A 12787-nucleotide genomic window follows, 5' to 3' on the forward strand; every position below is an offset into this window, starting at 1 on the left:
TAATGAAATTCTTAAACTGAACTTTTGAAAAATAGGAAATGCTAAAACACATAAAGAAATATATAACTCTTTTTTTGAAATGCACAATTCTTTAAGGGCCAACTATGTCCTAAGCATTATGAAAAACTGTGTACATCAACTTGCTTAAATCATGCACCATACCACTATGAGATCTGATCATCATCTCTGTCCTAAAGGCTGAGGCAACTAAAATTCTAAAGATAATGAAATTTGATCGGGATCTCACAGTGGGGTTTCAAACCAGGGGTTTTCCGATGTCACGCTTTTCTATGATTTCTGGTGTTAAAAGTGGGGAGAGGAAGTTGGATCTGCTTAAAAAGCATAATCAACAGTACAGCCAAGGAGCACTGGGCATGGTCCCTAGGCCCCCAGTCCACAGCACACAGAATCACCAGGTGCCTTAGCAGACGGGAGCCCCGGTCACCCAAAGCCTGCGCTCCTCTGCCGGAATCCTGAACAGCACCGGGCTACAGAACACCCACTGCACCCACAGTGGATGGACCCTGCACAGAGGACGATCACATCTTTTTTTTTTCTTTAGATTTTATTTATACATTTTAGAGAGAAGAGAGAGAGAGAAGGGAGGGAGGAGCAGGAAGCATCAACTCCCTATGTGCCTTGACCAGGTTAGCCCAGGGTTTTGAACCAGCGACCTCCCCGTTCCAGGTCGATGCTTTATCCACCGCGCCACCACAGGTCGATCACATCATTTTTGTAAACAGGATCTTAAAGCAATGTTCCGGTTGTATGAACCCCAAATCAGCCCCGTGGTTCCCCAATTTTCACTCTGACTGCACGTCCACCAGGACTCCTTGCAGTCCAGCAGATACAGACGGCGCTGAGGCGGGGGAACAATGGAAAGTCTACACAGGAAAGTCTCTCACTCGGTGGGGAAAAAAAGGGTGAAATTCAGTCTAGGAGGCATATTTCAAGCAGAAAGGTATCCAACAGGAATGAAAGACAGAATTCAATGGAAAATATTTGACATTCACGGCTTCCACAAATACATTGTAACAGTGCAAACTGAACGACTCATTTCAGGAGAGGTATAAAGGACACAGCATCCAGCAAACACTGTCACAAAGGATGAGCCCAAAACAGATGTGGGAAAAATAAACAGCCTCACTGCTTCAGAATTTATAAAACGGTCCACAGAGAGCAAGCAGGCCTTCTCCCCACCGTTCAACTTCAGAGCTTGTAGGAAACAGCGCCTGAAAGGCCCTCTCAGACGGATTCATTGTTAGGCTAAACTTCTGACAGTGCACGTGTATTAAAGCATTAGAAGTCCATAGCCTGTAAATGTAATTTAAAATAGTTCAATACCACTTACAACCAGGTGAGAATTGGCATTTAATCGATATCACAGATGAAACGATATACTATGTCCTTGAACACTTTTAGAGCTCGCAGCGTACATACTCAGCCTCTGTTACTAAGTTTGACATGTTCTTCGAAGAGCCTTTCCCAAGAAGTGCACTGCACTGATTTTAAACTTGGGTGTCAAGCTGCCAGAGACCAATGCTTTTGAGATGAGGCTGCATTCTTTCCCCAGGAGATGAGCACGTGAGTCTGTCCTTCCTTTAAGAAAAGGCATGTTATGTGTTGCCCATAACCTTGTAGGATCAGTGGGACGAAGGACCCTCTATCCACCCTCGATGAACAGGGGATCAGGGGTGCTTTCCCTCAGGCCTGTTCTCCACGGCATAGTCTCTACTTGAATTCATGTGGGACGACCTATAATGAACCTCCAGAGCCTCGGCCTCACATTGGCTGCCGCGTGCTTAGAAATGGCGTGCACACACACAAAACCAGCTCCTTCAGAAGAACCACAAAGGCACCTCCAGCATAGCCTTTCAGGACAGTGTAGTGCTGAGTCAAATTTAATCTCCACAATAATGGCATTTAGATTCTTCTGAATGAGAATGAATATTTTTACACCACCCTGGTACAAACTTTAAAATATGAAGGGAACAGCCTGACCAGGTGGTGGCGCAGTGGATAGAGAGTCGGACTGGGATGCGGAAGGACCCAGGTTCGAGACCCCGAGGTTGCCAACTTGAGCGCGGGCTCATCTGGCTTGAACAACAAAAAAAAAATTTTAAAAAAGCTCACCAGCTTGGACCCAAGGTCGCTGGCTCGAGCAAGGGGTTACTCAGTCTGTTGAAGGCCCATGGTCAAGGTACATATGAGAAGGCAATCAATGAACAACTAAGGTGTTGCAATGAAAAACTGATGATTGATGCTTCTCATCTCTCTGCGTTCCTGTCTGTCTGTCCCTATCTATCCCTCTTTCTGACTCTCTCTCTGTCCCTGTAAAAATAATAAATAAATAAATAAAAATTAAAAAAAATATATGAAGGGAACAGGTTTACATTCCAGGATTCCTTACATGACATTCTTAAAATGATACTTTCAGGATTCACTGTTCAAGTAAACATAAACATAAAATAACAAAATTAGTAGGAAAAGTGTAATTTCTAATCCAGAGCATCTAAAACATGGAGAGTTGAAAGCAGTATTGGTTTGAGAAGCACACCTTTACACGACTGCGAGAAAGAACAGTCCAAGCCTTGGCTATGTCACTGCTGCAATTTCCTCACTGTAAGGGGGTAAATGTACAGTTAACGAAAAGCCTAATATCCAAGGTTTTCTGTGATGTGTGATGGATTCTCATTAACATAATCTAGGCATATAAGCATTTTATTTTGCCATAAGCGCTTCATTGCAAGTAGGACAAAATGTCCTAACAATCCTAAAAAAAATTCAAAAACGTTCTCAGGCTCTTGCATTTGTGTTATCAATGAATTTGCAAAAGCAAATTTTTCACTAGCAAAATATGGAAGTGACCTGGGTCTCTCTTCTTGAAAGGCCTGAAACAGAACTTCAAAGACTGCCCCGTACTCCCATAAACGGTAAGAGATCAACAAAGTTTTACACCAGCGCGCAAAAACCTTGGGTCCCAATGCGCTTTTTTTTAACCCTCGAATACATGATGCACCAGCCAAGAAATACCTTGAATTGTCAGTTTAGCATAGAGACTTCACTGCGCACCTGATACAGGCATTCTCTGTGAAGTAACAGAAAGAAAGTGTACGTCCTAAATGTTTCAGTTCCTTACTGTACCTTCTAGGTAATTTGTTTTCCTTAATTCATTTCCATTGAATGACTTAGTCATTTTAACGCATCAGATTTCAGTTGAACCTTTTCATAAGGCAATGCGAGACCTGCTAATACCATCTCCATGGGGCACCTTCTCAAGGCTTCCTTTCCACCTGGGACAGGCAGAACCTACTGGCAGCACGCGCATCCACGGGAATGGGTACCACTGCGCGGCTCAGCTCTGGGCTCGCAGTAAGAAACTGTCAAACCCGGAAGGCATGTGTGCTCACGGTATATAAGCGTAATTCAAACTTATGTCTTTACAATGACTCCTAAGCATATTCTGAGGACGATCATATCATCTGATGTTGTTTTCTACACAACAGAAAGAAAGGAGAAAAGAGAGAAAAGGAGGAAGGGAGGAAGGGAGAAAGGGAGGGAAGGAGGAAGGAGATTTTAATACTCATCTACTTGACATTTTCACTAATAATCTTGCATTTCATCAATTTTTTGAGGTGGGAAGAAAAATCTTTCTCTTGTGACTATAATGTTTTGACTTACAAATAATGACTTTCTCCTTCTAGGCTAAGATTCAATTCAACTTAACAACTCGACCTTGCTCCTTATGATTCAAGTTTAAATTTCTGAAAAGGCACAGATGTTTTCCTCAGTTTCCAGATTTGTTTTCTCTCTCTAGATCAAGTTAAAACTCTGTCAACCAGAATAAAATTTTTAAAAAACTTATAATTTTGAAATACAAACTATCATTTGGAATTGTTTTGATTTTATTGTTGTAAAATAAAAAAAAGTTAGAATCATAAATTGCACACAAATAAAAATTAATTTTATTTTATTTTGGTCTCACAAAGAATAAAAATTAAGTTACTCTAAGTATTATACAAATAGCATTTAAAGCATAAACCTACAATTAAATCTACACTTATAGACTCATAATGTAGAGTTTCAATTAAAAAATTCATATCTAAACCACTAAAAACCATGTAAGCTCATACAATATATAATTAGATAAAAGTTAATTCATTGATTAGTTCCTTTTTCTTACCTTGTCTCTTGTAGCTTTTTGAAAAAATAAAATAAGCTAATTTTTGTGATGTTAATGACATTACCAACTAAAATAAAGATATATACCGTGGACCATAGAAATCTGACTATGGAACTTTCTGGGTAGTTTTATTTTTATTTTTTCATATACTGAACAAAATTTTTAAATTGTTTGTTTCACAATTACTTGAACTTATTCTTAAGCAAAACTGCTTTGCCATTTAATGTATTTTAAAAAATAAATATTTGAAACTGTATCCACAACTTTCCTAAGACATGGTTTTGAACTCGGGAGTCCCCAGGAGATGAACTGGCTGTCAGATAACAATGCGCCTCCATCAGATGGACTTGGCAGTTGTAAACAAAAGGAATTTTCTCAGCTTTTCCTCACAAATATGAAATATTTGCTCTCGGCCAACAGCTGGGGTGATTTAAAGAAGTCTTGCATATATATTAGTTTTCATTCAAAATTACAGATCCTCCTCCCGCTCTGCAACATCTGACTGCATCTTAGCAGAAGAGAAAATTGTTCTGAGATGAAGTGATATTCCCAGGGGAAGTCCAAGTCAAAAACTAGTACCTACTTAAAACTCTAATCAAATTTCAGATCATAAGGCATCTGGTTAATAATTTTTAGGAAAAGTTAATTTATTCAAGATGAAAGTTCCAAATGATACTCTGGAGTGGCTTGAAAAATAATGAGAACGTTTGTTATGTTGTAGTGTTTCTGAAAACATTTAAAACTAGAATGTAACCAAAATGGAAACTGCATGAAAAGCCATCAAGTTTCCTTCAATAATTTGGAAGTTGTTTGAGAATGAAAACATAGATGTTCCCATGTGGTGACTAGTTAAGTCAAGTTATTCATAAAAAAAACAGTTAATGTTTAAATGATAATTTTAAATTGTGTGTTCATCTTACTAAATAATAAAATTATATTAATATTTCTTTTTAAATGAATGAATTAAAATACCTTTGCAAGGTACTTACTAGGAATTATTCATAAAAGTTTATGAAGGAAATAAAAGAATAAATATTTTCAGAGTAATTTTATATATTAAGAGATAAGTTAAAAAGTTATGAACTTTGTTCTGAATTTAACCAAATGCTTACTTTATTTTTCGTCCTCCTCTCCAAACTAGCTTAAAGTATTCATTTTAAATTAATGTTAAATTTCACAATAATTTTCCCTATATCATAAAATTTATCATGGCTAAAATTTTATAGTTAAATCAATCAGACTTCTCTATTTAATTTACTTGAGGTGATAAACATGTACCCTATATATCTACAAATATTTTAGAAGTTGACAAGTGACTTTCTACTTAGAGACAAATACAAAAAATTAACTTTTGCCCATGGGCCCTGAGAATGTGAATGTACTAGGCCTAACATGAACTTTATATTTCATTATTTTAAATAAATTTGTTCTTTTTACATGAAGTGCCTATTAAAGCAGGCATAGAAACTTATTAAAATAATCATTGCAACTTTTAATAGAGCTGTATATGCCCTTAAAATGCAAACCTACTACACTTGAATTATCAACACATGAGACATGAAATTGATACATCAAAATACAAAGCGTGTAATTTATCCTAATTATTACAGACAGAGGTTTTGTATTCTGTAGCTATACACTGTAGACATAAAATAATATGGCCCTCAAGTAATAATTGATTGGTATATACCAGTCATTAAGATTTTGTGTTTGAAGAAAAAAATATATATGTGTGTATATACACACACACACACACACACACACTCACACACACACACACACATATATACTTTTTAAATCTGAAGTCCACATTTGATCTTCTTGGAAAAAAAAAAGAATCAACGTTACAATGACTACTTTTTGAAAACATAATTTTAACTTCTATTTCTACTAATCTTTTAATTATTTGTCCAACAGAAATATGTAGAAAGCTATCATAAAATAATAAAAATTTGAATATAATTAACAATATTCACCATAAATGTAAAACACCAGAAAACAATCTTTATCATTAAGAATTTAAAATAATTTTACTAATGTTAAATGACATTACTAATGTTACTAATGACATACAAAGCAATAGCATGGAAATAAAAATACTATTAGTAAAACTTTTCCATAATGCTCCAAAAATGAAAATAAAATTACCACCTTCCTTCTTACCTAAGCAAATGAAACTGACTAGATGAACAATAAAAAAATAAATAAATAAAACAATAAAAGAAAAAAAAGCTCATGTACATTTTCAAAGTACCAAAGCAGTGGTTATCAAGAAAGTAAATATTTCAGGAAAGTAAGTCTGTATCTTTTACCCTTATTTGAAGTTACCCTTACTTTCAAATTAGTCTGAAGCCCACTTTCAACCTCTTGTTTCTGTATATTTGCAAAGTCCATGGCATGAAATTAATGACATGGTCTTTGAAATTCAAGTATTTTTAAAAATTCAGTTATGTTGTCATCAGTTTGGAACTGAAAATACTTACAGTCTCTCCAGTTCTTTAAGATCTTGGAATGCTCCTCTCTCAATGGTGCTGATCTTATTCTCCATCAGCTGACTAAAATGCAAAGTATAACAGGAGTCTTAACATTACCCCTCACCATCTGAATTAATTTCATTAGCACTGAAAACCTGCAACCTCTTTCACTTTATAAAATTAAATCTTGGCTCTGGTTTTAGGTAGAATATCAAATTTAATGGTAATATCTTTGAGAAAAGTCAAGGGGGGGAGGGAAATAGCCACTTCACAAAGCTTTCATTAAAAAATCCTACCAGAGTTCATCATGAATGTACTGATCAAAACTCTGAACCTTAAATTACAGTGTATTCTGCAGGGCAATCCATGGCACTGCAGCTTCAAGGACTGTTCTCTGGTAAACTGTCGTTCAGCTAAGCTCTTAACTAAGAGAATCAATATAGAGTCCTTCATCATCCACATACATCAATTCACTCGTGGATATACATCAGAAACTGAAAAAACTCACAATGGTCAAAACGTGTCTCATAGTACACAGAACACACAATGATCACAGTGTATGTTTACTGAGATACAAATATTTACAGACCTGTTGGTAGAAGAATTTTACATCACACCGAACCTCTAATGATGGTTCACTCAGAACCAACTTCACCCATTAATTAAAGAACTAATCAAATTACAACAAATTTATAAAACCTACAGAGATATAAAATATCAGAAACGATTCAAAGTATGACCAGTATACTTCTATAGAGAAACATATCCCATCATAAACTCTGTGAAAAGCTAGATTGCTTGAATTTAATTTTTTAAAAATTATATCTGTACTTTGCTAGGAAATGCTGAACATTTCTATATTAGTAATAAAAATGCAGACCTACTTAAATTATATCTAGTTAACCTCAAATCCTAAAAGTGCATCAAACATCTCACATTACGTATTCATATAGCAAAAACAGTTACTCTACATTTTCATATGCATAAGGCACTCAGGATATGGTATTGAGAACACTTGAGGTCATTTCTGTAACACTGTTTCTATGGCTTTCATCCAACCTTAAAATAAAAGCTTACATCTTTATTAAAAGTTGTAGTGTAGAGCTAAACTAAGAAAGAAAGGAAACCAAAACTTTTTAAATATTTATGTTTCTGTCATTGGGACAGTTTTTAAAACCGAGACCAGTAATGATTCAAAATATGCAAGCTTAAAAACAAAACTCTTCAAAACACAGAAGCACATACTTACAGAACTCTCAGATGTCTAAGACCCGCAAAATCTGTTTTGGTAATCCGTGTGATGTTGTTTCCATTCAAATCCCTGAGAGAAAACAAGAAAATGAAAGTTCTATTTTGTTTCTATCGACATCTAGTTAAAAAAGAAAAATATAAACTGAATAAAAACTTGAAGATTAAAGCTCAGTCCCAATGGCCAAAGTAGTTTACAATGTTAAAGAGAGGGAAAAAGAAGTAACCTTTAAAACAGATTTAAAAAATATATATTCTCAACAAGTTTAGAGAGTTGTGCTTGCTGGTATATGACAAAAAAATAAAGTGATAATGCATCACAAGAAGTTCTCTTTTGTGTATGGGAATGTTTTCAACTTTTGTATTATAATCATTTTTTAATTTTTCAATTAGAGTTGACATTTAACATTATATTAGTTTCACGGGTACACCCCAGTGATTAGACATTATCTAACTAAGTGATCGTTCTGATAAATCTTGTACCCCTGTGACACCATACACAGTAGTTAGAATATTACTGACTGTACTCCCTCTGCTGTACTTCATATCCCCATGACTATTCTGTAACTGCCAATTTGTACATCTTAATCCCTTCACCTTTTCCACACTCTCCCCAACCCCCCGCTCCCATCTGGCAACCTTCAAAATGTGCTCTGTATCAATGAGGCTGTGTCTGTTGGGTTGGTCTGTTTATTTTGTTTTTAGATTCAATCGCTGATAAATAAGAATTTATTGCCCTCGTTTTTATTCATATTTTTAATATATTTCTTCTTCTTCTTTTTAAAGGCCCTTTAACATTTCATGTAATACTGGTTTGGTGGTGATGAACGCCTTAAACTTTTTCTTGTCTGGAAAGCTTTTAGATTCTAAATAAATGATAGCTTCCCTAACCTGGTGAAGAAAAGAGACATACAGGTCCAAGAAGCACAGAATGTCCCAAACAAGATGAACTCAAAGAGGCCCACACCAAGACACATCATGACTAAAATACCAAGGAGAGAATCTTGAAAGAAGCAAGAGAAAAACAGTTACCTACATGGGAGCTCCCATAAGACTGTCAGCTGATTTCTCAACAGAAACTTCGCAGGCCAGAAGGGAGTGGCAAGAAATATTGAAAGTGATAAAAAGTAATGACCTACAACTATGATTACTCAACTTTTATTTATATCAGGCTATATTAACTTCACCGGCATTTTGCTATTTACCATTACTGTTAGGCACCCCTGCCCACCCCAAAAGTTCCCTTCAGGCTGTTAAATGAACAATATTCTAATAATACCGAAGAAGAAATTTTAAAAATCCAAAACCTGGTGGCTAAATTTCCTAAGGCAAAAAAATAAAAATAAAAATCAGAGGACCATCAATAGAACTGCACTTCAAAGATTCACATTTATAGGCATTCAGCTCCCAACAATTCTATGTCTGTATGAAAACTACACTCTTCATTTGCAGGGCAGGGAACCCCTGCTGTGACCGTAAAGTGAAAACTACTAGCAAGGGCAATAATGGGAATACTATCAGGTCCTGATGTTTCTTTGCTCAGATTTCAACACCAAGTTTCCTTCAAGAGTCACAAGTCCTTTTCTGGCATCTCAGGTCAAGATCTAAACTTGCCCTGGTTCCAATCATTTCAAGTAAAACCAGGCTTGGATGCCCTTTGATTGCTCTCCTTCAGGAACATAAGTTTTCTCTCACCTTGATTTTAAAATAGCATGTCTGAAATATGTATTTAATGTATTTATTGGATCAATGATAGAATGCTGTAAGCCAGCACTGATTAAAATATTTTCTGAAAATTATAGGTCCCTCGTAGAGATTTTTTTTCCCCAAGGACCTTAGTGCTTAAACTTTAAACTGTGCAGAATAGCATAAAATGCCAAGTGCTGAAACAGAATTCTGCATCGCTTTCTCCCCAACCCACTTTCCACGCTGAGCAAAGTACCATCAAGTTGTTCAGCTCTTTTCCCAGCTATGTGACATAACAGAAATCCCTACCCCCACTCCAGACGAATGTGGCGGGTCACATTTTGACAAGACACCCTTGGTAAGGCCCCAACTAACCCAGCATTGCAGGCCTGGGAAGGAGTGACGCTGGAGGTAGAGGAGCCATTTGCAAAGAATAAAGGGCTCAATTCTGGCCTTTAAACTGAGGGCCAGTCAAAAGGGTTTAGATAAGTGTGTCTGGGGAGCTTCTGGCCCTGCGGTGGTGTCTTGCGGATTGGAGCAAGTCCTCTCCACAGCGTACAATCCTCATACCCTGGGGCGTAGAGGCCTGGGAGCAGAGTCCGGGAGCACTCGCCCCGTCTGTCCTTGTCCCGCACCAGTCGCGACCGCAGGGCCCACGCGCAACGCCGAATGGAGCGCGCCCAGGGCGCTCGGGCAGAGCCAGGCGGCAGCCTCGGCGATCACAAAGAGAATGGCCTCCATGCTCCACTTCCCTGAACTCGAGAAGCGCCCCACAAGGAGCGCGTGGGCCGTCAACACCGGCTCTGGGATTACTTCTTCATTAGAGGCTCGCAGAGACAGGGAGGCGGGGAAGTCTGCGGGCAGCGGAGCGCGAAGAGGGGAAGGCAGGGGAGCTGCCGCCACGTGAAAGGGCGCAGACGCTGCCAGAAAGGTGGACTGGGCACTGGGTCTCCGCAGAAAGGGCGGGAGGGGGCAGCCAAGGGCTGCAGGGTCGCTGAAGCAGTCAGACCCGATTCGGCTGGGTCGGGTGAGCGAGGCAGCCCTCACTTCACCTAGCGGTGGGACGGGACGTGGCCCTCTTCTGCAGTTGCCCGCTCAGACAGGTCCCTGGGGGCCCACTGCCGCCTGCTCCTCCAAGGGAAAGTGGCGGCCAGGAAATAGGCGGGGAAGTTGCCCGTGACCACAGCGGAGCTGCCGCCTTCCTGGGACATCCTGGGTCTCCGGGTGGATCCAGACACCCCACGACCCCTTCTCCCTTCCCTCCGGACCCAGGAGAGCGACACAAAGCCAGGGATGGGAGGTTTTTCTCTTTTGAGTCCCCTCGCCTGTCCCCCGCGCCACCCCGCGGCGACCAGAGTGGGAACTCGGCCCTGAAGCTGACCCGCGAGTCTTGGCAATGGCAAGGTGACTCGGTTTACTGAGCCTAGGAAACAAAGTCGCCTCTTCCTTGTTCTGGGCATCCGCGAGTCCCCCGTTTATCTCCCCGCCTTCCCAGCCCCATAAAACTCTACCGCACCCGGACTGCGTCTGGCGGGACAAGAGCGGGAAGAAAGGACCCAGCGCAGCTGCCAGTGGGCCCGCCCCTCCTAGGGCAGGGGCCCCTCCCTGGGGAGCGCCCTCCCGTCCTTCGTCCTACCGGAGGCTTCAACCTCAGGACGCCCGTGAAGACGAGCTAGTGAGGGAGGGCTGCCCCGGACCCAGGAACCAGCGCCCCTAGGTCCCTCCAGTCTCCGTGCTCGGGGTGCACGACCCCGATGGCGGTAGGGGCGGAGGAAGAGCCCACCCATACTCACAGTCTCTCGGTGTTGCGGGGGATATTCCTGGGCACGCTGCGCAGTGCCAGCCCGTGACAGTCCACTGTGCTGCCCGAGCAGGAGCACTGCGCCGGACACGCTTGAGGCGACACCTCGCTCAGGATCGCCATCACTAACCCCAGAGACAGGGACAGCGTCTGCCAGCCAACGCCGCGCATCTTCCCCCGACCGCCTCCTCGCTGGCCAGTGCCGCGGGTTTCTTGCTAGCAGCTGCTCCGCGCTGAGCCGCGCTGTGGCTGAGTCCCAGTGTCCCGTGCAGGGCTAGCAACCCAGGGTGTCTGGGTAAATGTGCACAAAACAATATGGAAGTAACAGTTATAATGTTCAAAGTAGAGGAGCTGACACAGGTATATGCCTCCCACCACACCTCCACACTCCTCCAGCGGGGCAGGCGCTCCTTGGGCAACTTTAGGTCCTGAAGATTAATCGGCCAGGCCAAGGCCGCAAGAAGACCCCAGAACAGCCGGGAGGCGATCACGCGTCGCAAAAATCAACTTGGCAGTTTAAAAAAAAAAAGAGCTCCCAATAGCCACGAAGATGCAGGAGCTAGTTGCGCGGGGAAGCGGGCTGCTCGGATTCCACGGTTCCCCCCTATGTAAATGCGATTCCAGAAGGGAGGGTAAGAGGCTGAAGAACGGGGCTCAGAAGGAATGGTGGTCTTGATTAAAGTGGGCTCTCCGAAGCTAGAAGGCACAGGAGCCCCGTGGGCTGGGAGCCGAGCGCGCCGGGCGACTGGACATGGCGCACGGGGACGCACGGGGCGGCGCGCAGCCCGGGGGGCGCGGGGAGGCGCTGCGTTGCGCCCAACGCGGCTCACTCACGCGGCTTCCCCCCAGCCTGCGGCTCCTTAGCAGCCCGGACGGGTCCTCGCGGTCTCCCGACAGCCGAGGGCTGTTTGCAAATACACATGCACTTCGCTGAAGGCTGTCTCCGCAATACCGCCTCCCGCCAGGCGTCCTTGGCGACGCTTCGCACCGGGGACTTCCCCGAGGTCAACCAGCAAAGACAAAAGGGCAGTAGGGACGCCGATTCCGGGAGGAATATCCACTAGCCACGACCCTGGCAGAGGAAATCCAAGAGGCCAAGTTGAGGACGAGAGCTCCTGTGAAGACGGGGGGGGGGGGGGGGGGGGGCTGCTGGCAGGCCGGCCGGAAGGAGTGGAAAGGCCAAGGTGCAGATGTCCTCGTCCTGGGTCCTGCCGCGGTGTCCCGGGGGAACGTCGAGGTGGCAGTGGGGCCAGTGGGATCCGTTACTCCGAAAAGAGCCCAGGAGGCAGCTGAATGGCAGTCCTGTGCGCGCGCGTGTTATCAGCCCCTCTGGTCTCCCGGGTACGGCGCAGCTCCGCAGCAGACACCTGATGGCAAAGGTGGAAGAAAGAAGAG

General features: G+C 42.1%; 1 protein-coding gene across 9 annotated transcripts in view; it reads right to left on the reverse strand.

The window, feature by feature from the left end:
* The window catches only part of SLIT2 (slit guidance ligand 2), a 346399-nt gene extending 333972 nt beyond the window's left edge, over positions 1–12427 (reverse strand). For all 9 annotated transcript variants that reach the window (XM_066279051.1, XM_066279054.1, XM_066279049.1 and 6 more), the window contains exons 1-3: positions 11385–12427; positions 7907–7978; positions 6667–6738 (exon numbers count right to left, since the gene is read on the reverse strand). In XM_066279051.1, coding sequence (XP_066135148.1) covers positions 6667–6738; positions 7907–7978; positions 11385–11563 — 323 coding nt within the window. In that variant the 5' untranslated portion in view covers positions 11564–12427. The remainder of the gene's footprint in view (positions 1–6666; positions 6739–7906; positions 7979–11384) is intronic.
* Between the last annotated feature and the right edge of the window lie 360 nt (positions 12428–12787).

Source organism: Saccopteryx bilineata, chromosome 5 (genome assembly GCF_036850765.1).
Source record: "Saccopteryx bilineata isolate mSacBil1 chromosome 5, mSacBil1_pri_phased_curated, whole genome shotgun sequence".
NCBI lineage: Eukaryota > Metazoa > Chordata > Mammalia > Chiroptera > Emballonuridae > Saccopteryx > Saccopteryx bilineata.